Raw genomic sequence first — 24,596 nt, 5'->3', positions numbered from 1 at the left:
TATTCTGTATTTTACTACCCTCCAACCCAAGAAATAAAGAACTGAATTCTGAGGTAAAATCAGATAGTTGAATATGGAGTGCAAATAAATACACCAGGGTTAGCTTTTTGAGTGCTTAATTCTTAACTGTTAGGTGTCTTGTTTTAATGTGACTTCCTAAGATGTGGTTACCCTGAGTTAGCTGAATCTCTGACAAAGATGTCTAAAATTAAAATTATATAAGGCTGCACCTGTTCAGAGGAATTTTGCATGGCTTGTACTTCTGGCCAACATATGGAAGGGTTTGTATGGTTTTGATGATATTTTCTATTATCTGCTATGTTTTGTTTCCGGTGCTTCTGGTTAATGTGTGTGAACTAGAAATACATCCTATTTCTCCTTCTGTGAGATGTGCACCTAATCATTTTATAGTAACAGGAGAAAGTTCTTGACAGTCTTTTCTTTTCAATGCACATTTAGAAGCGAATTCTTTTACTAAAGCTTAAGGATATTTTCTTTACTGATATTTTAAGAATATTTTTTTTTAATCAGCATGCCAGTACAGAAAGTCGAGGCAACAGTGGTGAAGAGAAGGGCAGAAAAATACTAAATTTTCTTCTTCACCTTTCTTTACTACCTGTTTCATAACACTAATAAAAATAAAGCTACTGAAACGAAAAATAACTGTTCCTTTACTAAAGTAAAAACAATGAAAAGATTGATGGTGCAGCCCAAGTGTGGGTGTGGATGTGTTTACGTAATGTGGGAAAAATTTTCTAACAAACTAAGAATAGTGGTTAAATGTTTGTCCTCTCAGTAGTATCCTAGTCATGATGCAATTTTCAGCAAAATGCACTATAATTAAACAGAGGAGTTGCTATTTGCATAGTGGAACACAATGTATTTTCCCCAGTTTCAAACAATTTTTAGAGCAGAACGTTGAAAAGGAAAGGTTCATGTACTGGGTATTGGAGGACATTTCCTTGGTGCACATAATGTATCTTCAAAGTCTAGAAGTAGCTCAAGATGCAGGGTGAATACATATTCTAGTATTCACTTTCACCTCCCCAGTGAGAAGCATAGGAAGATGTGAAAATAATTCAGGTACTATGTTATCACTGAATTTAGAGTAAATTTTGAGATATAAATTTTGACTATATGTGTGTGTGTATATATGTGTGTGTGTGTATATATAATCTTGCTGTAGAGAGGAGCTCAATCTCATTTGCATCTCAGAGAAAGCAGTGGCAGAGTGGGACTTGTGAGGAAGTCTGGGGTTGTTCTTCCCCTCTTCTGTTACCACATAGCATTTTCTGTCCTTTGGACCTTGCCTGCATGTGCATCCTTGCAGTAACAGTGCAGCTTCAGTGCCTCTTCCCAGCCATGAAACAATTTTCATCAAGCATTTGAAAAAGATGTCTTTGCCGCAATTGTGGTAATGGTATTTCTCAGTAGCTAAGTAGGAATTATGATAGTTTGACATCATTACCCACTGATCCTAGTCTCAGTACGTATTGATATGGACAAAGTCCTGAAAGCAAGTAGTTCAGGAAAAGTATGCTAAACAAGGCATGCAAAATGTAGATTATAGTAATTTCTTTGGGTTTGGCTGTGGAATTGGGGTAGAGACTACTTTAGCAAAGTTCATGCAGAACAGTCTTCATAGGCATTTCACAGACACTGTAGTGACCTTTCCTTAGTTTCTATCAGGGCCTTAACTGTGACTTTTTTGTGCCAGAGAGCAGGCAAGGCTAATTTTCTTACTGCTTTACTAAAACATGACAAATGACAATCTTGTCTAACCAGAACAGCAAAGCTCTTCTGTCAGCCAGAGCTTTTGTTTCCTAGTAAATAAACATGCATTAAAGAGCTGTAATGGACTCTGGGAGAAAAGGTGTAAATGTAGCCATAGAACAAATTCTAGGCAAAATGGAGGTTTTAAGCAAGACAGCATCAGAAAGGCCTCATATACAGCAGTGTTGCTCAGTGGCAGATGTGTGCTTCACAGTGTTATTTTTAAACCCACGTCTTTCTCCATGATTGGCTTAAACTCAGGGCTCTTCCACTGTACATTCTAACTTTTCTTTTCCCTTGATCAGATGACATTTGGGTTCATTTCTTATATTTTATGGTGTTTCTTCCTCAAGATGTAATCTTTGACTGCCTCTTAATCAGAGTTTACAGCAGTGCAAACATTTCACAGTAAAGTGATAATCTACTCATAATTTGGAAGGCAATTCTGTTATAAGTAGACCTTCTCATGACCTGTGTAGTCTTCCAGGAGGGGCTTTTTAAAAAAAAACTACCTTCAAATATTCTGAGCCTAAAAAGGAAAATTTTGATGGTTTGAGATAATTCAAGATTTTATGGCTTGTTATTATCTTTGTATAAAGAAGTGATGTTTTTCATAATTTTTTCTCTTTTAGGTGTTTTTTTTTAATGTGTATTTTTTACTACTACCATGATTTCCCTCAGTGACTTAACTTGCTTTTGAAAAACTGTTATTTGGAAACAATGAATGTGATACAAACACAACAATCCTGTGTACACAAGCTTTTTTTAATCCACCAGTTCCTTATTAAACTAGGCCAATGCACTTCCAGAATATATTAGTGCAGAGAGCCCTGAAAACGTATGGTAGTCTTAACCTTAAATTGTATTATCTTGTCACTCTTTGTCCAAATATGTCCCAAATTTGTAGGAGAGGGTTGATCTCACCATCATATGATCATGTTGGGTTATGTAAGATGCTGGAAGTTTTTTATACCATCCAGGTATTTAAATCAAAAGGGTAAGTGAATACACTGAATCAGTTTACTTCATCAGAAAATCAGAGCATGAAAACTGGCTGTATTTTTGTAAGAAGTTTTGGGAAAATGACAAGCAGGTTACTCATGCTGTGCAGCCCTGTGTGGCTGTGCCTACATAAGTGTGTATATCCCACATGCAGCAGGGCTCTCACTCAGGCAAGACTGGCAGGCACAGCAAAGACCCAAGACGATGCTGCTGTGAGAGTGTTGTGGGTTCTTGTGTGCAAGATTTTGGATATATCCAAGTGCAAGAATTGTCCTATAAAACTTCCAAAAAATTTTTTTCCAATAAATTCGCAAATCTCTCATTTAATATATTGAATAAGAAGCTTTAATTATTTTCAAAAGGCTTGAAATACTTAATCAAAAGTACATCAGGTCTGAGGGTTCCTCCAGGGCAAGACCTTCATGCTTTTATTTCCACGACTGTTTTGAAATCCAGCAGTGTAACTTAAGCAGAGGTGAGTCCCGGTGACAAACACCTTGTTAGTGTCTGTCTGAAGCCCAGTGTCCATGTCCAGCACACGCCTTGGCACGCACACTGACCAAACAGGTTTTACTGCAGAGCTGGGAAGTGCCCCTCCTCTGGGCTGAGCTGCCCCAATGCAAACACTACTTATACTTACTCATTTGCTGAACGCCTGATGGAAAGTTTTTTATCTGTGTAATAAATTTGAACTACTTCAGGTTATAAGTTAGGGACTTCACGGCATTGTTTACGTGGCAAAATCTGTGTTGGCCTTCTGTTGCTCTGATCTGTACTGGGCCTGAGTGGTATTAACAAATCAAGTTAGCTTGGATGCAGCATCTGTGTGCTGAGTTGTATGTGGAATGCAAATGTGTGCTCCTTTGGGTGTGAATCAAGTTAATTTTGTGACTTCTGGATTTTGTGGTCCTGCTCTTCCGAAGTAGTAGCTAAGGAGTTATTCTGTAAGTGCCAGGAATTACAATGAATAGTTTCTCATTACATAATGTAAGCTCTGTGTGTTATATTTTGTAATGCATGCCTGGAGAAAAATCTCATAGAATAAATTTCATGCTTATTTCATGAATTGTTTCTCCCTGGTGCTGTCATCTAAATGTGACATTACCCGATAAAATCATTCGCTATACTGAAATGAAGCCATTCTTAGCATCAAAAAGGAGGGAAACTTGTATTTCCTTAGTGTTTCTCCATCTGTCTGGGAAAGCTCTGCAAGTTCACTCCCAGCATCTCCCTTTTTTTCTTCTGTCCTTTCCCACCCAAGTGTAGATAGTCCTGACCAATGACAGTGCTGACACAGATACCCTCCTTTCCTGTGCTGATTACACCTTTGACTCCTTAGCCTAGAGTTTTGTTCCAATTTGCAATTAGGGTTTTATTTTCCATTCCATATTTAACTAAGTCTGTGAAAACAGTAGTCCTGTTGTAAAACTTACAGGGAGAGTTCTGTATATATGTAGCAAGTAGCTCTGAATATGTTAAACAATCTCTGGGGAGAACTTCTTAGCCAAGTTTTACCTCTTTATATGAAGCTTGAGGTCCAGTGTATTTGGGAGAGGGAAAGAAAATAACAGGAGCCTTTCATTTTAGCTTTTCTGTATCAAATACATAGGGCACTAATGCTTCCCTGGAGTGTAGCCTAGTTAAACTTTAAAATTAGGGCAAGAGAAAAAAAAAAGGAATGTTAAAATATTAGATGGAATTGTCACTTGTGTTATCTCTGGGAAGGAAGTAACAGCAGCTGCAATGGTATAAATTCAGCATCTCAGTCTTTACAGTATGCTGTATGCATGCCATGCAGCCTATCAGCAGGTACTCTGCTTAATAAGAATCCTTCGTTTGACTTACTTGGTGAGATACAGGTGTCGAAAGACATCGTTTTTGGACACTCAGAATGATGATAAATGCTTAGCTTCACTGGCACACCTTCACTTGCTGGTGTTTTCTTCTCCCCATTTTCCCCACTGGAAGAAAAAAAGGGATTTTACCTTCTCTGAGATGGATATTGCATGTCACTTGAGCTCCAGTGTCACCTGGAGCTATTACAAGGCTTTTTCTCAGCTAACTTTGTCTCTGTGGAAGATAGTTGTATGAGGACTTTAGATTTGTTTGTTTTCAAATATTTTGACTCAGAATTTTACTTGCCACAAACTCACCTGGAACAGCTGCTCAGGAAGCAAGTGTCCTTCCAGTGTATGCTTGGTAGAGAGCTGCTGTCATTTGAGGTGGGCTGACTCAGGAGGACTGACTGAAATGCAGGCGATAAAAATGAACTCTTCTCTATTTCAAATCACTTTTCCATGGAGAGACTGAGTGTGACCACCCCATCCTTTATTATTATAGAGCTTGGGTCCTACTTCAGTGCTGGTAGAGTTGAGCTGCTGCTGTTGCTGCTTCCTTCAACACATTCACGTTTCTTCAGCTCTGATCCTTACACACTTGGTGAACCTGGATTAACCTGACCTTTGGGATTTCCGAAAAATAGATGCATCTACACACACCAGAAATACAGTGCCTTTGAGATCACGATTTCTGTTTGGTACATATGGTGGCATTCACTCTTCCTTTGCTCTTTTTTTTTTTTTTTTTTGATGATATTTGATGAATCCTTAGTTCTTCTCATTTTGGGCATCCTTTCCAAAAAGCCTTAATATAAATATAACTTTGTTGAGTTCCTGGTGGAGCTTTACTGATATTTTGAGCTGATTTGCTGTTCTTGCTGCTATTGATTGTTTCTCATGTTATGGGTGAGGTGAGAATATCGTTTACCATTTTTTGCTTTCTGCCTGTTGTAGAAAAAAAACACCTCATAGTTATTGATGAAGCCAAAGGTGGTTGCAGGGTAGACACTGACTTGTCACTGTTACCAGAGTTTTCAATAAAGCAGTGAATGTAGGCACCTTGTCTCTTACAAATGTTTCTCTTAAGCTCAGTCTTTTATAAACAAACTTTCTGCAGTGTGTGTGACCACTTTGTTAAGGCTTGTGTCACAACATTTTTTGTGGCCAGGAAGACCTGTTTCTCCTACTGTTATCTCAAGAGTGGAGCTTAACGCATATCTTTGAAAACTTCTATTTTCCTCTTCATTATGACCACCTCCAAACTGCTTTTTGAGACTGAGGCAACTTGTCTTCAGCCTGTCTTCTGTCCAAAATCCATGCCTTTACTGTTGATACAAAGCAGATCTGCTCGTGCCATCTGCTGCTGTGTGAGGATGACAAAATGGAGAGGAAATGTAATTTCAGTATAAATACAGTTTAGAGTCAAGCTAGAGGATAAAATATTCTCATTGCTGGTTTTCAGAGATTCCAAAGACCTGGGGTTATGCTGTGAGGTAACTGGAAAGAGTACTTGGCTAGGTGGTAGCAGGACACTAAAGTCAAACAAAAGTGCTAATGAGACTGCAAAATTGAAATGTTATATGTCAGGCAGGGAGGGACACACAGTAAACTTTAGCTTAATTTAAAACAGAACTCTACAGTGTGATGCAAGACTTCATCTCTATACATATAAATGCTGAATTGTACCTTAATCAAAATAATGGTTATGATTTTTTTCTTTTCTCTGACATTGTTTGCTTGTCTGGGTTGAATACGACTTGCTTTCTTTGGCAAATCTGTGAGTACTAGTATATATCCCTGTGGTGGCTGCTTTACACATACTTTTTATGGAACAGTAAAAGGAGCAAATAAGTATGTAATTGTTAACTGCTGCTTATAACAGCATTATAAATACAAAGCATTATTCATAAAATGTATAAACATCACTCCTTGGCTTGGTAGTTGGGATCAATGTAGAAAGCTTTCCATGAGTGTACTGTAAGCATGTATAGTCATGTGTAAGTGGGTGCTCTTCCCAGTGCACCGTTGTGCCCTTCCTGTGTGCCACTGGTGACGTTACTGTTTTGCTGACATATCTGTGGGTCCAGTACACGTCATGAAGCTGTTGGTAGGTCCATTCACAGATATTTCTGTTAATGTTTCAGTGATGATTTCAATACACAACTCTGATCCTTCAAGGTTGTCTGGAGGGTAAGGCATATGCTAGAAGCAGTTTGCCGCTGCTGGAGCAACTTGGACTTAAGATTGGCTCCAACACTTGGTACATGCAGAGGATGTAGAGAAAGCAAGTGAAAAAGAAGCTTCCAATGGTTGTAAATAAGCAGAATTTCACAAGGCTGTAAGACACACCCTTAAGGAAGTGCACATATGCATCCTTCAGAATATGCATAGGTAGAGATCAGACCAGCAGCTGTGTTCAAATAAACACATTGCTCGTAGATGGAATACTGCTCTTTCTCAGTGAAGCAGCTCTCAAGTAAACCCATTTTTGTCTGCAGATGTGCTGTAAATCGTGTTGAAGTGTGAGAATCTGTACTGCATGTGTTTGAAATTATTTGTGTTGATTCCATATAAATAAAGTGCTTAAGCTGTGCTTCCTGTAATAACCTGTTTGATTTTTATTATTATGAAGCATTTAAAATTGACTTTGAGATGCTGAGTTTTCCACAACTTGCATAAAATCCCGTACTACAAGTGAACTGTAGCATGCAGTTGACCCAAAAAGGGGATACTGCTTGAGTAGAGGAAAACTGATAGATGGAGGAAAGGCTGGAAATGGTGCCACGGAGGCATGTGGTTGAGGAAAGGGAAAGATAAAGTATTGGGCTGATGCGGAATCTAGCAGAATAGAGAAACAGGCCATTTATTTGCATCAAAGTGAAAAGATACCAGGTTTGGAAATTGTATTTCAGTTGATCTGTCAGTTTTAACAGCAGAGCATCAGTTCCTAGCCTGTATGAGATCACAGAACCTCTGTCTCTGAAGAGTGAGTGTTCAGCAGTCAGAGTCATGGAGAGGCCAGCTTTCCTAGTACAATTGTAATACCACAGAGCTGTATTTATTTTGGTTTCACCCCTGGATTTTTCTTTAATTTACTTTGAATAGGCAGACTTTTAATAAAACTTAAGCTTCTTTATATCACAGGCTTGTTGTTTTTAAGGTGGTTCTTCAACAAACAAAACTCCCTCTGTGCAGATTTCCCTGGTGAATGAAGCAAGGGCAGCTGCCCTCTTGGCAGGTGCCTTTCCTCCATTTGCCAGGATTCTTGCTTTGTAATGTTACTGTCACAAGTTGCTGTTACTGGGGGAAAAGGTTGAGTGAGCATCAGATTTTTCACGGGTTGGATAATCATCCATATGAAGTGCTGGGATGCAGCATGGAAAGCTGAGCTGTGTTCAGCTGCAGGCTTCCTGTGTGCTATCAGTGAAGTCATTACAACTCCGTCTTAAGTAGATTGCTTGGAGAGTGGGAATAAAAATACCTCCTGCTTTACAAGGGTGTGAAGGCCTAACTTGGACATGCAACTAAAAGTGCATAGCTGACAAACACCACTGTCCCAAGTAGGGACTGAGTAGTGACACATTATTCCTCCAAGTTGCATCACATGGCTGTGGTTTCTTGGGTTTGTGCAAACAGCAGCCACATTCCCAACTGCTTTGACCAAGTGATGCTGGGGTGGTGACGGCAGCAATGTCATTGTTTGTGCTAAGTTTAATTCAACAAGCCTGTTGGCCTTCTGTTTACAGAGGAAGATGTCTGTTCAGTAAATGAACTGGAGCGCTTGGCTGTACCTGTCTGGGGAATGGCCCCTTCTGACTGCAGCCTACGTGGCAGGTGTACACAAAATGGCAAATCCACTGTTTTCTCTGAGATGTCAGGGGTTGGGTTTTTAGCCTGTCGGAATAAGTGATGTCCTCAGGGCTTTGTGTTCTAGGTCACTTTATGCCACACCTGTCACATTTTTTGTTGTGATTTGGCTCTAAATGCTACATCAGCAAGCTGTAGGCACAGCTGCCTGTCCAAAACTGGTGTGAAGTGGTGGTTATGTGCGGTGGCTAAGCAGCTGGACATACAAAGCTTTTCTAAGGTATGTTAGGAAAATTCATGGCAAAGTGGTTTCTCTGGGTAAAACCGCTGGTGTGTCACAATGGGCCTTGTGTTTGGGGATGGTGGTTAATCCCTTGTCCTCTGAGAACCATTATCCCAAGTGCCTACTCAAAACTCTGGTCACAATGGCAAGATGGCTCTTGCTGTTTATGGTTTTATTCTTCTTCACCCTTCTTCTGTTTAAGCCTCTCTGATAAAGGTCTTGATGTAATTTCTGGGCTGACCTGCACTATGTAAAACTGCTCCTGGCAGACCGTCTGTAGCTCTGCTCTTGAGTTAGCCCATGCCCTTGCACGTCGCTGAGTCCCGAGGGCAGTGCAAAGCCTTGCTCACAAAAGGCATCATTATTCCCGTTTCTCACTGGGAGTCCAGCCTGGCCCCATTACGGACGGGGCTTTTACCGCAGACACAGGAATAGCAGCGCGCCTGCCCCGTGCCCTGCTAAGTCAACCACCGTCCTACTTTGCCTCGCTCGCTCTCCGGCTGCCAAAAGAAGGGGCAGAGGATTGACTGATTGGTGGTGCTGCTTGTGCCGGGCAGCCGGGCTCGCCATGCCCGGTGCGCTGCCTGCCCCCTGTCCCAGCCCCAGGCGGGTTGTGTAAGGCGGCCGGGCCCCGTAGCCCCGGCGGAGCGCGGGGGCCCCTGGCCGGGCCGGTTCGGGGCAGCGCCGGCCGGGCCGGGCCGTGCCGTGCCGTGCCGTGCCGGGGCGGGGCTGAGGAGCGGCGGCCCCGCCCGCCCCCAGCGCCATTGGCGGCTCCCGGCGGGGCCGGGCCGGGCCGGGCCGGGCGGGGGCGGCTCCTGGCCGGGGACAGCGGCGGGGAGCCCGGGCCGAGCCGTGTGCCCCGCTGCGCTCCGCTCGGCCGTACCATGGTCGGGGATCACTGCAGCCTCCCCGGTGAACGGCCCGTGCTCGCCCAGAGTCCCAAAGCCGGACTGAGCTGCAAGATGGTCCTGCAGGCGGTGGGCAAAGTGCTGCGGTAAGGACGGCGGCGCCGGGCGGGCGGACAGGGCAGGGCAGGGCGGCTGCCCACGGGGCATCCCGGGAGAGCAGGGAGATGGAGCTCCAGTGAAAACTCCGTCCGGGACTTCGGGCGCTGCTCAGTCCCGCTCGTGTCTGGAGGAGGGAGGCTGCTTTTGGCTCCCTCTGGATCCTGGGTAGCGATCGGGAGGGTGGAAGTTGGGACTGTAGTCGGTGCTTGGGGAGGCACATTTGTTCACCCTTAGCACTGCAGTCAAGTTTTGTTTGTGCTTTCATGAGAAATGAATTTCCAGGACGTAAGCAGGCAGTGAAGGTCCTGGCTTGCCTGAATAAGGAGTCCGACCAAGACGCTGCATATGCTTTGGCAAGTTTTCTACAGAAATGTTGTAAGATGAGGGGAAAAAATTGCTCATGTAGCTCAAAAGGGCTTGTGTGAGCACTGAGACGTGCATGACTACTGAGACCAAAACCAGACTCTTTGGCAAAGGATGTGCAGTAATATGATTCGGAGGAGTTCTGACCCGTTCTGGTTGGCAGGGAAAAACGTCACCACAAATATTAGGATTAGCAGCCTTGTTCTTCAACAACTGCGGCTTTTTATTTTGGTTAAGTCTGTACATATTTTTGGGGGGGATCTGTGAGGAATGGCAGCGCTGCTTCAAAAAGGAACCTTTTTCCTCCAGCGTTCTCCCCGTTTCCTACTGTCTGTTGCCAATTATTAAATGTTTGTCAACAGAAACATTATCCCTCTCTTCCCCCCTTAACTCACATCTCTCCCCGAGCGACTTTAGGGGAGCAGTTTATTAAAGCAGAATGTTCTGCTCACAAGGCGGCTGAGCTCTGACTGGCACTTCAGCTAGAGGAGTTCGCTGGGCTTGAAGCAGGCTTGGTGAGAATAGCTGCTTAGAGTTGCTCTTAGAGAAGTCCTGTATTGCAGTTCTTTTTTTTTGGTCCATGTTAAAAATATTTTCCTGTAGAAAACATTAGTTTAAGGAATTCAGGTCTCTCTCAGCTTTTTAACAAGTGTAGTGTCCCTTCTTTGCATTTTTGAGGGGGCTGTTGTGTCTATAATTCAATATGGTGTTACACAGCTGGTCATATCATAAAATCCTTTGGCCAGCGGCTTGCTATTCATGCTGTGAACCTTTTGAAGTTTTTGGTAGCTGTTCTATTGGCAGCACTCCCAGATGTAAATAGATGGGTGCCTCTGAAGGGAAGAATTGCCAAACCTCCAAACCTTTTGTTCAGCATCTATGGCAGTTTATTTTAAAGAATAGGTAAGTTCCTGTGACCTAGCAGTAAAACATATATTTTTGATTTATGCAGTGCACACGTTTGAAAAAATGTAACTTACCCTTATCCTTTCTTTTACTGGAGTACATGCAGAAATTGTGTTTAATTTTATTTACCTTTTTTATTCTCCTGATATGTATTTCCTCCATGTACTGTAAACCTTTTGGGAAAGCAGGAAAAAGCTGTTGTCACACACGAAATGATTTGGGCTGGGGAATCAACAGGATAACTTCATTTTGCTAAACTGGTGCTAGATGGGGTGATTACTATTTTATAGTATAGTTGGGGGGGTTAATGTATCTTTTCATACTGGGTTATCTCCTTTTGCTCAGTTAGAGAGAAATGTGAAGTCACAAAAACTTTCTTTAGACGCCAGACTGGTTCTCTTATTTCTCTTCTTGAATCTGCTTCAGATGCCTTATCTAACCTCATGTGTGTTACTTCATCTTACTTTGTTCTGTAAAACATGAGCTCATCGTAGTCTGCAAAGAGCACAGGTAGCTGTGCTCTCTCTCTAGCTAGGAGCCCAGATAAATCCCAAGTCCAATCAAAGTTTTCTTACTGCAGAAATCAAGTATTAGTACTTAAGGAAGTATAAGCCCAGTCAGTGATGGTGAAAGAGGGAACCACATGGGACCTCATTTAGGCCAAAAATGATGTCTGGTTGGTGACAGCTGTGGTGGGATTTCTCTGAACAGAGGCATTTGCAGCTGAGCTGCGTCCACCTTATTGTTGGTAGATAAGAACAGAAACCTTAAAGACATGGTTGAATGCAGAGGTGCAAAGCCACCCCTATACAGAGTGACCCTAGATAATACTACGTTGTAGTCATAAGAAATTAAATGAGATGTATCCCATATACTGTAATGGTTTGCCATCTCTTTCAGAGTAAGAGTAGGACAAAGGGTTATCAAATACCACTTTTAAACTTGGCCACCTGAAACTCTGCTGGTTGAGTTTTCTGTGGTCTGTACAGAGGATGAATCCATGCTAAACTCTGCATGAAGTACTTTTTCTTTTGTTAATCAGGCCATAACCAGTGCCTTGGTAATGAGATCAAAGAATATCTTCCTTGTGTGTAGCTTGGTGTTATGAACAACCCACTGCATTTTAGGCTCTTTTCTCAGGCCTGACTGGGAACTCTCATCATCACAGTTCCCTTCCAGCCCTCCATAGCCTGCCAAGGAATTGTAGAAATTCATAATGGACAAGGGATGTAGTGCCTGTCTTCACTCCAAATTGTCTCTATTCCTGTCTCTCTCCTGGTTGTGAATTATAAAACTCAGTTCTTCCTGTACAGTACTTAATCAGTTTGATTCCCTGCGTAGCAGATTTGTTGTATGTTATTTACGTGAGTTGTGTGCCGTTACAACTAACTCACTTGAAGGTTTTAATGTGCAAGTTGTTTTCATTAGTTAGTAGGTCCAAGGCCTCCTGGCTGCCAGATAGTGTGTGTTTCACACTAGTAATAACAGCTGCCAAAGGAGGAATCAGTATGTGGAAGAAACAAGGAGGGAAGTGTGAGGAAGCAGAAAGACTTCATGAGAAGCAGAAGCAGCCCTGAGAACCTGAGAAGAGTTTAAAAGAGCATAGGGAAAGACAACTGAACCAGAAAGGGGGAAAAAATGTAACAAAAGCAACAGATGTGTTCTCAGTCTTTCTAATTAATGTTTTATGAATGCTACTGTTTGGTTTATTGCTCGTTTAAATTATTAGTGATTCAGCTATGAAGAACTCTGGAGATGCTTGTATCTTTCATCATATTGGTTAGTAAACTGTGTTTAACACTTCAGGGATAGGATCAAGGCTACTCACTTGTAATGATTAAAAAAAATTATAACACCATTAGAAGGGTGTCATCTCCCCTTTAAATTAATCATAGCATAGCTGAGAATAAGTTGTGTGTATTCCTTAGCACAGTGTTTAATTAGGGCTTTCATTTCACTTATGTTTTTGAAATATGTTAATGTCATTTTTTTCTCTCTCGTGTAATGAATTGTGCAATTATGTAGCCCATGGTTAGAGAGGAAACAAATCTAAAATGGGTGCAGTTTTTCTGGGTTTTGTTACTTTGATTTCTGTGAGTTGGTGGTTCTGGAGAGAGGTAGAAGGAAAAAGGAAAATATGTCAAAACTTGAAATATTATTCTCTTTTTAAGCATTATTTCAGTAATTGTTCAAGTTTTTTGTGGCGCCACAGATTCCTGTGAGCTTCCTTGCAGAGGTGTGTGTTTTACTGGCCTCAAGCAGTACAAGTGCCAGGAAGACTCGGGTTCCTGAGAACTGTCCCCTTTGGTTCCAGCAGATAACAGAGCCAGCCATAAGCATTTTTCGGAGCTGCCTGCTGATGATTTCAGGACACAGTGTTCACTGCCTGTTCCAGTGCTTCGGTCCTGGTTCAGGCACTCAGTGCCTTTGCTGTGCCCTGGCACTTTGGGTCCTGTGCAGGCAATTTTCAGAGACTGTTCCTCATACAGCTTCGTACTCAGTGCGTTTTCTTTTAAGTCTTCAGTGAAACCGAGTCCCTCTGGGATAGCTGACTAATAATCAGTGATATGGTGGCAGGAAAGAGGAATGGTGTGGGCTACAGAGTTGTGATGTCATTGTGTAATGTCTTTTGATAAATTACAGTGTGGTTTATATGTACACACAGTCCCGGATGAGTGTGGGAATAGATAAGTTAAACCTCTCCTTTCTCATAAGAGACTCTCTTTTTACAGCAGTGTGCAGGGATTGATTTGGATACCAACCAAAACAACCAACCCAACCCCGCTCTTTTTGGGTAGGTGTGCCATTTGGCATTACTAATGAAGTGGAATTTTTAGATGTGCTTTTCGAGAGTGTAGTAATTTGTCTTCAGTGATAGTGTGATAATGATTGCTTCAGTCAGATAAATTAGCATGTTTCAGTTGGCATTCTGGATGCTGCTATGCATTTTTATATCCACCACTTAAAATTTTTTGAAAAGTGAAATTCGTTCTCTATTCCTCAAATAATTCATGACAAGATGAGGAAGCAAACAGGTTAATTTTGATATTATATTCTGGGGCTTTTTTTATCATGCAAAGTTGTCTTAAATGCGCTTATGAACAAGGACATAGGTGGGTAGGAGCAGAGGGTGTTTGATGTGGCTGCTTCCTCTTTGCTGCCTTGACTCTCATTCATGGCTGAAGAAAGCTGTTGCCCATGATGCTTGTGTGTATCGACAGGGCCAAAGCAAATATTTAAAAAATCGATCCTGTTTTATACTAATTGAGGTAGAAACATTTTTCAGTAATTTAGTCCAGTTCACAGTATTAGAAAGTAATTAGAAGAGCCTTGTTTAGCTAATCTGATTAATGGGGAAGCCTGGGGACAGAAGAGAAGGGAGGGAGGACAGTGTGCAGGGAAAGGGGCTTATAGGCAAAATGCTCTTCAGAGCCATGTTGACTATTTTTATCCTGTTCTTTTTCTTTCTCCCTCCCACAACTTTCCATTGTACCAAAATAGTTCAAAATGTTTATGGTTCAGGGCAACTGACATCACTAGTTGCCGTGCTGTGTCTCGCTGAATATTTCTGTAACAGGAGCTGATTCCTCATTCAGTGATGGCCTTTTGGGACACTCAATTGCTCGAAAAGGATTGATGACACTATGGGGCAGTGACATCTTGTGCTTTGGCAAAGTGTGACCATGCAGGAGGGACTCTGTGGTAGGTCTCCTGTCTGTATGTGAGATTGCTCTTTGACATGAGTGTCCTTTTCTCAGGACAGAGCAGGTTGCAGGAGGCAGGCCTGGGTGGCACTGCCAGCCTAGTGGACTCATCAGGTTGGGATGTGCCCGCTGGAGAGGCGGCTCTCCCTGCTTGTGCAGGCGGGTGTTCCCCAGCATATGCAGGTAGCAAAGTCTCTTCTGATTGTAGTTACAAAATTTGTAGTGCTCTGCTTGAAGTTCAGCCCCACTGGGAGCTGTCGGATACCTCTGACAAAGCCCAACTGAGGCTCTTGCTGGAGCTCAGGACTTCGAGCTGTGCTCTGGAAAGATGCTTTGTCTCTCTGGCAGTCCAGTGAGCCATGCACTCCTCCATTGCTTTGGAGTAGTTGTCAGTCTGCTCACCTGTATTTGCTATGGGAGTGTCATGACCCTGGTGCATTTATGAAGGTTAGTGAACCATGTACAGTGTATTAACTTAATGAAGAAGTTGGTGTCTTTCTTCAGAGGTATTTACAACACTGAGTTGTATTTTAGTTACAAGTTCTACATCCTGTGAAGCGATAGCCAGAGGGAGAGGACTGCTTAAATTCTTCCCTGTGTTGAAATAACCCTCTAAGGTGTCTCCAGAGCTACTGCAGGAAAGGCCCCAGCCCAAGGTTTAATAGCATTTTCCTCTGGTTTAGGGGCAAAAGTATGCTGCTTTTTTTTTTCTGAAGATGCCTCCTGGACACTTTACAAAGAATAGAGTTGATTGTAATCTCAAACTTCTGAAATTATTCATCCTTCTTTTATCGTGCTTCCTTGCTATGCATCAGTTTCGTTATAGGATTTGTTCCAGATTTTAGCTGCTTGTTTCAGCCTGGAAGATTATTTCATTTTATAAATGAGCAAAGTATGAGTGTGCAACATTCATCCTTCTGGGAGTTGCCTACAATTTCTAGTTTCTCTCTTTGTTTCCTGTGTTGCAATAGCCCGTGTTTCTGCTGCTGCTCTTTATGGAGAAAGTATCTATTTCACACAATTTCTATCCACTGTTCTCTGGTATCTCAAACCGTCTGTGCACCCAAAAGCCTTTTACCTGGTAGGTTTGTAGGGGAAAAATATTCCTCTTGTGGAAGAGCTTTTTTCTCTTGCCATTCTTGATGATCTTTTTTGAAGAGGTGTGGTGTTGGGAATGCGATCTCCCACCAGTTGTTATCCTGTCTATAAGATGGCTAAGACAAAATGTATCCATTCCTCTATCATACCTCTTTCTCTGTGACTACACCAAAATTGAGTTTGTTAAAGCGTTCTCTTGTTGAGGGGGATTTTCTAATCCTTTTCTTCATCCCTGATGCTCTGTGGCTCTACAGAATTTTAACTAAGACTGCAGCAGATTGCTGTCAGAGAAGAGATGTTGCATTTCTTTTAAGAGCTGCCAGCACCTTGTCTCTGGAAAGAGAAGGGGATAGGATGTATGGATTAACCCTTTCTTCCAACTTTCCGAAGAAAAAAAACCACTTCTTGGAGGGAATGAAGTCCATTAACACCAAAGTTGTGTTGTTTGAGCTTGTCAGAAAATGCTGCTCTATTAATTTTACAAGTTCTTTTCTGTCTGATACTAGAATAAGTTTAGAAGTACTTTTGATCAGACACCAGGGACTGGTGGTAGGACATGCTCCCCAGGTGAAAGGAACATTGTGGATGTCTGTGTGATTCCTTTTATTTTTGAAAAAGGAAGAATCAGCAGTGAATGCACCTGTCCTCAGAAAGGCAGATAGTCACAAAATATTAAAACTCTTAGCTTAGTATCTGAAAAGAAAAAAAAGGGTAGTCCTGGCACATCATACAAAGTGCACAGAGTTAATGAAGAAAAAAGGCTTGGATTTCTTCATTGGTGATTTATGTTGCTTCACACAGAGGCAAGATGACATTAGGTACACCTTGGTAGCTCCAATCACACTCAAGGCATCCAAATCTGCTCTTCAGTGCAGTATGTCCATGCATCCCCGACTCAAAACACCAGAGCCTTACAGGGGTAAGGGCTGACCATCAGCAGGATGCATTTGGCATGACAGGGAAAAGGAAAACTGAGATGAAAGAGACTTTGCTAATTCTTTGTTATACAAAATCTTCACTTTTGAAGCAACTGCCATATTTCCTCAGAACAAACTATGCAGGAAAAGATAAAGCCTGGTATTTTGAGACCACCATCTGTGTGGGACAGAAAGCAAACTGTTTTGCATCTCAGTTGAAATACTTATTTTTCTGTTGTTTTGCAGTATACAAAGATTTTTTTCATGCCTAGGTGTGTCATTCAAGTCCTTAAATTTTTAAATCCACACATTTTATTAGTAGTTGAGCTCAGTGTTGTTAAGTGATTTCAGTTACAAGCTTTATGAGAGGAATTTGTACTGATTTTTGAAGTAGAGACTTAAATATTTAGAATTAACTGAATTGGCCAACAACAACAGTAAACTCTTCTGAGAGAGATAACTTCACTGGTTGGGTACTATCTTTCATTTCTTCATAGTGAAACTGCTAAGCACAGGAGCAGTATGGCTACATCCCTGCAAAACCATCAGGAACTGCTGGATGCTGCCAGGAATTGAAATGGGGCATCTCTGGTGATGAGCGGCTGGGTTTGAAGAGAATCGGCTGGTCAGAACCATTCCTTGCTTTGAGGTGTGACATTGGGTTGCAAAAGCTCGTGCAAAAGCACAGCTTTGCATTGTGTTCTGGGGAATGTGTCCGTCCAGGCTTGGATGAACTTTATCAATTGCAAATCCACATGAACAGCTAAAAGAGCCTTCTTGTCATTTGCACATGGAGCCGAGGGAATGAAACAAATTCAGCACACAACTGTGTGCACCTAGTTTTAATTTTTTTTTTTTTTTTGTAAGTTACCAGCGCTTCTTAACCAATTTCTTGGCTGTGCTTTCAGCATTTAATTAAAAGAATGAATTTGTATTTCAGCAAGCCCTTGGAGGTAACACTGTGAGTTTTAATATATCTGTGGGGTTTTTTTCCTGGTTGCTAGTGGAGCAGTGAGTGTCTGTAAAAGTGCTTTTACTTGCTTTTCAGTCTCCTGTGATGTATCCAGAAAAGTAATAAATTAGGGTTGGGAATCACTGCTGTCTCATAAGCTAATTAACAGTGATCTAACTGTACCAGTAATTAAATTATTATCCACCCTACTATTTTTTTCAATCAGTCATTCAAATGTTCTTTACTTTGGCCCCTGAATCCTTAGCATTTTTATTTTAAATAGGGTTTTTTTCCTTTCCTCTCTTATACAGAAAGAAAAACTTCAATGTGCAGTTTTCTAAGAAATTCTGAAACCACTGTGTGCCATTCGTGACAAAACTGAACAGAGCATTGCATCATTCTGTCACAAAATTTTAAAAATTAACCACATGGTTACATTAGGGAATGTTTTGTACACATCATTTGTTAATGAGAGGTACCTAATTAAGATAATGCTTTGATTACTCTGTGAGGAGGAGACACAATTTATACTTTCCAACTATTGGTTTCAATTTTTAAGTTAAGCAAGACAGTTCATACTAAGACTGAAAGGCACTGTTTCTCATCATGGGATCTGATCTAAGGCATGCCAGGAGAGGTGGGACTTCCCTGAATCAACTTTGGTTTCAATTAAAATCAAAATATTAACAAAAGGGAAAAAAGAATCCATTTTTGATCTCTAAAGCTGCCACTGAGGACTGACCTTGACCCATGGTCATTTCTAGTAAATAAATATCCTTCCTAATTGCAATGCTGTAGTTAATTTAGAGAGTAAGAGATGAGTTAGTGAAGCTTGATACAGAGGATGAAAATGTCAGGTGGGGCTGCTTCCTCACAGTAGTATTTCATTGCCCAACCTGTTCAATAACTGATGACTGGAGAGGTAATTGAATTCGCCATGGCTGTGTCTCAGTGCAACAAGACGCACGTGTTTGTTGGTACATGGGCTTTAAAAGTGAGCTGACAGGTGCAAGCATATGAAATTGCTGATGAATAGTGAAAACAAGTTAATTTTTTTCCCTGTATTATGTATCTAATTGAGTTTATGTTCTGTACTGGAGCTCCTGCAAAGAAGGCCAAGGTGTTTGAAGTAGCTATGTTATTACCTGTGTTTCCATGTACAATGTAGTCGTGGTGTGCCCCAGCACCTTCCTGTCCTATTAAACCACATTTTTTTAGACTTAAAGCAGACAATGTTTTATGCAAAGGATTCAGCTGTTGAAGTCTTGCCTGCTGTGTGATTACATATAGATGTCATTTTCCAAGGTAGAACTGTAGTAGGAAGTCAGGTAATGGACTTATTTTCACTCTCTTCCCAACATAAATAGCTAACTTACCCTTCCAATGCAAGACACTTTTTGTGCCTAAATAGTTGTAATTTGCCCAGTCCTGTTGGAAGTAAAGATGATGGTCCTTTACTGTTCCTTGCCTCTGGGGAGCCGAGGAGACAACTGTGACTGAGCTCAGCTGCAAGCTGGCGTGTTGCACCATGTTGGGAAATATTTATCTATTGAGAGTACAGACTCTGGGTGAGTATTCCCATTAACTGTTTGGGGAATGTCATGCAGTCCATGTTGCCTTCTTTCAGACTGTACAGTGTAACTGTGAAATACATCCTTAAACATTTTTGTAGACTTGTAAAAGTTGAGAATTTTAAAATTCTGTACATTAGACATTATATGTACCCATCTTCCTAAACAAAGTGTGTGAGTAAGGTTCTGAACTTGGCCTGCATACCTAATGTATTTTCTTTGTTGCAGGTTTTCTTTAGGCTACAGTCCTTAAAACTAGTAAGTGTTGTCAGATAATTTTTTTGTTGTTGTACAAAGAGAGCTTGCAAGGCAAAAGGGCAATGAGGAAAACTGAAACACTCTTTACAAAGACAAACCTGTCTGTACCCTGGTACTCTCTGAACAGAGCAGACTGTCTGCGTTTGTATATCTTGGGCTATATAGCAAGAAGTGTGATTGCTGAAGCCAGGTTGCCATGGTGAAATAATTCCCAGCAATTAAAGCACAGTTCTACCCTGAAAAGCAACTCTGTGCAAGCTACGTTGTGAAATCCCACATTTACAAGGCCATGAGGTTTCCAAATCAAGTTTGCTTGGTTTAGAAATAAAAAGATAGCTTTGCAGTCTGCCAGCTCCATAGACTTCATCAGGGTTGGAAGATAACACTGTCTGCAGTGATTTATGTGCTCTGTTGGTGAACTCCCTCCCCGCAAAGGTGGACCACAGTGTACTGTGTGTGCTCGTCTAGAGAGATAACGGGGCTGCATCAGAATAGCCAAGAGGAGCAGTTGCTGCCAAAACTTGAATTTAATGATGTAGAAGTCAAAATAACTCTGATGTTCAAATAGGAGAATAGAGGATATTAGATAAATCCCCGCTTAAATTAGTAAACATGTCTGAAAAGACACAGGGAATGGATATGTGAATTGAGAATTTTTAGTGTTTTTATTACAGTACGTTCACATTTTCTTTCCATTTGCAGAGTCTAAAAGCCTTAAAAGAAAGACAAAAACTTTTTCGTCAATTTAAGCTTTTCCTTGTTCTTTGCAAGCAGTGTTTCTGGCTTCCAGAATTTCTAATTGTCTGTTGAAAAAACACTGCTCTGAATGTAATGATAAACCTGACAGATCTCTATTTGTCTTCCCTGAGTGAAAAGGGTGGTAAAACCTGCCCCAAAACTTAATTGCTTTCAAATCTTGGTGCAGATCATTTGTTCTCAAGGCTCTGCGTTGTGGGTGACCTCCCCACTGCAGTGTATGTTAGAGAACCAGGCTCTCTGTCTCTCCCATTGTCTGCTCTCACTTGAGAGACAATTTTCTCCTTTCTCTGTATGTTTTAATTGAAGAAATTTAAGATATGCTACAGATCTCTGCCTTAGATTGAAATGTTTTCCATTATAGACAAAAAGCTCTCTCTGCTAACTTCAAAAGGTCCTTGGAGAACTAGCTGAGATGTAAATATTTACATATGCAGATATCTGTGGCCAGGTGAAATGAATCCTGGTCCTACATCGTAGCTGCTGTATGGGAGTATATTTAGCAGTGGAGGATGATGAGGAAGCACTTGTGTTGCTGGAATACTAATGGCATTTTTCCTTTGAGGGAGACAAGGATACAGGAGCATCCTTATCTTAGTATTGTGTATGGGCCTAATGGATTTGGAGTGTTTGCCTGGGAACTAAAATGAGCTGCATGTTAACAAGACAAACCCCAGAACACAGAACTCCAGCCTGTATTTTCAGTGATGAATGGCTGGGAGGGGGAGAATATACTGTGAGACATCTTCTAAAGCAGGGATTTGCCTTCTTTCTGCTCAGTTTTGGCTTCCTTTGTCAGACAGAGTTTGCCAACCGGAGACTTAAAACCAACAAAAACAAAGCCAAGAACCACCATTCCATATCTGTCACAGGCTCAGGACTTGGGCATCTCTGACGCAGGGTTCTGCTTTGTGGTTTGTTCTAAGCATTGAATAAATTAGTTGTTGCAACACTTAATCTATGACCTACTGAATCTCTGTTACCACAGACCTTATTTGGCTCCACACAGAGCTTTTGAAAATAAATTTTAGGAGAGATTTGTCCTGTTTCACAAATTACCAGAAATCTCAACTGTAGTAAGTTGCTTAGGAAAAGAATCTTGTTGAGGCTTGATGTTGGCACATCCTGGTTTGGGTATGTGAGGGCTTTTTGGCACCAAGGTAAAAGAGAACATTCCAAAATGAAGAACAACTGTGTATTTGCTTGGGGAATTTTGTTTCTTCTAGTGAATTGTTTCTTTTCAATTACATCACTGGCTCCTAGAAATACATAATATTTGTTTCCCATTGGACATTACTTCCTTGGTGTCCCACACAGCCCCTCCCAGGTGTGTTGTCTGGAGGGGAACCTGGAGAATGCAAGGACTGTACAGTCCGAAGACCCTTCCCAAAGGCATAGAGGCCTGGATACCTCCTTTCTGTCTGGGGGAGGAGTTCTGGCAGGTACGCCCAGAGAAGAAAGGAAACTCTGGTCCAGGATGTTTTACCACAAGAATGCACTGTGCACATTTTTGTAGCATTAATTGAGCTGTTGCGTGCCTGGCCTTGCCTCTGCAGCCATTCTTCCCAGCGCTGCATTGAGGAGAAGATGGGGGATCCTGAGCAGAAGAGAAGGAGCAGCAGCTGTACCTGGGCACCAGCAAACACCTGGGAGTTTCAGCAATGTAATTAATGTGCCTCTGACACACCACTATGGGCAAACACTGAGCTTGTGGTGGGAGGTGATGTGCAAGGGAGGGAAGGGGGCAGAGAAGTGGAATCAGAATTGTTTGAGTTGGAAAAGACCCCTGAGATTGTCAAATCCAACCATAAGCACTGCATGGTCGAGCCCACCACTAAACCACATCCATACATCATAAATACCTTAAAGTATAGGGTGCTTGATAACTCTTTTGGTGACAAAATTTTTCCTAATATCCAGTCTAAACACTGAGGCCATTTCTTCTTGTCCTATCAGTTGTTACTTGGGAAAAGAGACTGACCCCTTCTTGCTACATCCTCCTTTCAGGTAGTTGTAGAGAGTGATAAGGTGCCCTGAGGCTCCTTTTTTTCTTGACCAAACAACCCCAGCTCCCTCAGCTGTTCCTTGTAAGACTTGTGCTCCAGATCATTCTCCAGTAGGTGGGTGGGAGTCCTACAGAAAGGACTGATGTACCGGAGACATGGCAAGTGCAGGTGCCCCATGTTCTCCTTCCTTTGCCAGCGGCACCAGCTGGAACTCAGTTTGTCCCTACAGAATGTTTTGGGCTTTCTGTTGAGAAGCAGCACTATGAAATAATGTTATGGCACTTGTCATCCTTAACATGCCTGCCATGCCTTGGCACCGACTGTTTACAGCAGAGCATCCGGAGGCCAAGCAAAGATTCCCTTTTAAGGCCAAGAGCCACTATGAGAATTCAGAAGAAAAAGTTTCCCTGGCATGTAGGGTACATTCTTCTTTCCTCCTCCTCTTGAATAAACTATTAGTAACTTTTAAAAACAGAACAAGAATGAAGAAGCAGGGCCAGAAACGCTGCCAAAGACATTTTATGCTGCACAGCCCCCTTTAGACCTGCACAGCAACCAAGCCCTGGAGTTAACCCGGGGGGGCAGGAGAGGGGAAGGATGAAGCTGAGATCAGAGGAGTCTGTCAGAGACCTGGGGCAGGAGGAGATCGGAATGGAGACTGTCTTAAAAAGCTTAGTCTCATTCCCTTCCCCAGCCCTGGAGAAATAGGCTGTCCGCAGCACTCTGTGAACAATTGTACTGTATGATGCACCGGGATTTGGACTTGCTTTCCAATACCTTGCACAGCTTCCCTTTCTGTGCTGATGCTTTTTCGTTCCCCAGTCCTGCACGTGGATGTGTACATCCAGGATTTGTGTTCTGGGTGTGCTGTCACATGGCAGCTGAAGACTTAGCAGTGATCTGGGTTAAAACAGGACATGGGATTGCAGAAAAATCTTCACAGAGGTGCTAATCTTGTGCTGTTTTAAAGAAAGAGCGGAAATACTAATATCATCTCTAGCTTTTTTCTCAAAGGAGGGGCAGCTCTACTGGTGTTCAAATGAAGCTGTTACTCCCCTTTTCTTGCATGCTGTACAAATAAATAAAGACACTGAATTACCAAGAAGGGATTTTACACTGCCTGGCACTTCTAAGTTTCCAGTCCTTGCTCTTAACTGAGGAGAAAAGACTGTGGGCTGCTGAGGTAGGAAACTGGACAGCCTTCAAGACTTTGTTCTTGACCTGTAAAAACTGGCGTAACCTGCTTCTTCATTGTTCTTGCACTAGGACTCGTAAATTTTAGCTCATAAAACTGTTTCCTTCCTGCTATGAATGGGTTCAGGACTCCCATACTTACGCAGAACATTTCTAACCAGAAATTAACTGATAATTTCTTTCCAGTAAAGGGCCACAAAAAAAAAAAAAAAAACCATAAAGGTAAAAAGTAAATCTGTGAGCAGCTGACCTGATTTTCCTTACAAAGCTGTAGCCTTCTGTGGATGGCTGAAGTCACTGCGTTTTTCCTTTCTGCAAAGGGAGTAGATTAGAGGGGGAGAGCTTGCATATTAGAAGTTTTTGACCTTAATGTGTTGTATTTTGTTCCGCTCACATCCTCTTCGACTCCTTACACAAAGAAGGCAAGAGAAGCTAAAATGCAAATGTCCAGTATACCTTTAATTTTAAATTACAAAAACCCTTATTCACTGGAAAAATTAAAACAAAGTGTTCATAATGACTGTGTTGTGTCAACAACAAAGTGTTCTAAAAGGCACTGTTAAATTGCTGGCTTACTACCCCTCTAATTTTGTCTTGTAATAAGCCAACCCTCATCCTCAAATTACCAGTAAAGTGGCTTTTGGCAGGAGTAATGATTCACTTTGTAACAGTGGAGGATATTTTAAAACACAACGCTTCAAAAAGAAAAAAAAAAAGTTACAGGATGAAAAATAGAAGGCCCAGATAGTTTGATATATCTGGTAGTTCAGTGTGTAGAGGTATACTTGGAATATAATGTTGCTGTTGGAGACTGTAGCCTACGTAAAAGTTTTTAGTTGGAAATGTGCTGTTTAAACCCCAAACTTTTCCAGATTGTGAACTATGCAAATTGTAAAGTGCAAGCCAGATTACTTGAAAATAACCCTCAAACCTTCAGGTGATTTTTTAAAATATAATTTAGTGACACACCTGTGAGCATTTTTGGTTTTGATCATCCTTAAAACAGATTTTTTTTCTTTTTGTGCCATTTCTGCATGCACTGTTGTGAACTGGGGGGTTTTGCTCTCCTCTGACCAACACTAGTGGAATATGTCACAGCAGGATTGTCAGCAGTCGAGACCTGCTTTCTCCTAAATTTCCTGGGGATTGCTAGGATTATAG

The 24,596-nt window shown here is 41.7% G+C and overlaps 1 protein-coding gene across 4 annotated transcripts in view; it reads left to right on the top strand.

Moving 5' to 3' along the window:
• MOB2 (MOB kinase activator 2) overlaps nt 1-24,596 on the top strand; it is a 113,190-nt gene that overhangs the window by 71,761 nt on the left and 16,833 nt on the right. Inside the window, exon 1 of one of the 4 annotated variants that reach the window (XM_027888716.1) lies at nt 9,537-9,697. The exons of the other annotated variants lie outside the window; for them this stretch is intronic. Within the exon in view, the coding sequence (XP_027744517.1) occupies nt 9,588-9,697 (110 nt within the window). The 5' untranslated portion in view covers nt 9,537-9,587. Of the gene's footprint in view, nt 1-9,536; nt 9,698-24,596 lie in introns of those variants that run through there. 4 annotated transcript variants of the gene reach the window in all.

The sequence above is a fragment of the Empidonax traillii genome, unplaced genomic scaffold (genome assembly GCF_003031625.1).
Source record: "Empidonax traillii isolate 1590-97213 ecotype Southwest subspecies unplaced genomic scaffold, ASM303162v1 scaffold245:size1430315, whole genome shotgun sequence".
In the NCBI taxonomy this organism is placed as follows: domain Eukaryota; kingdom Metazoa; phylum Chordata; class Aves; order Passeriformes; family Tyrannidae; genus Empidonax; species Empidonax traillii.
Note: the sequence above shows the minus strand (reverse complement) of the source record. Positions and strands in the feature narration are given on the sequence as shown.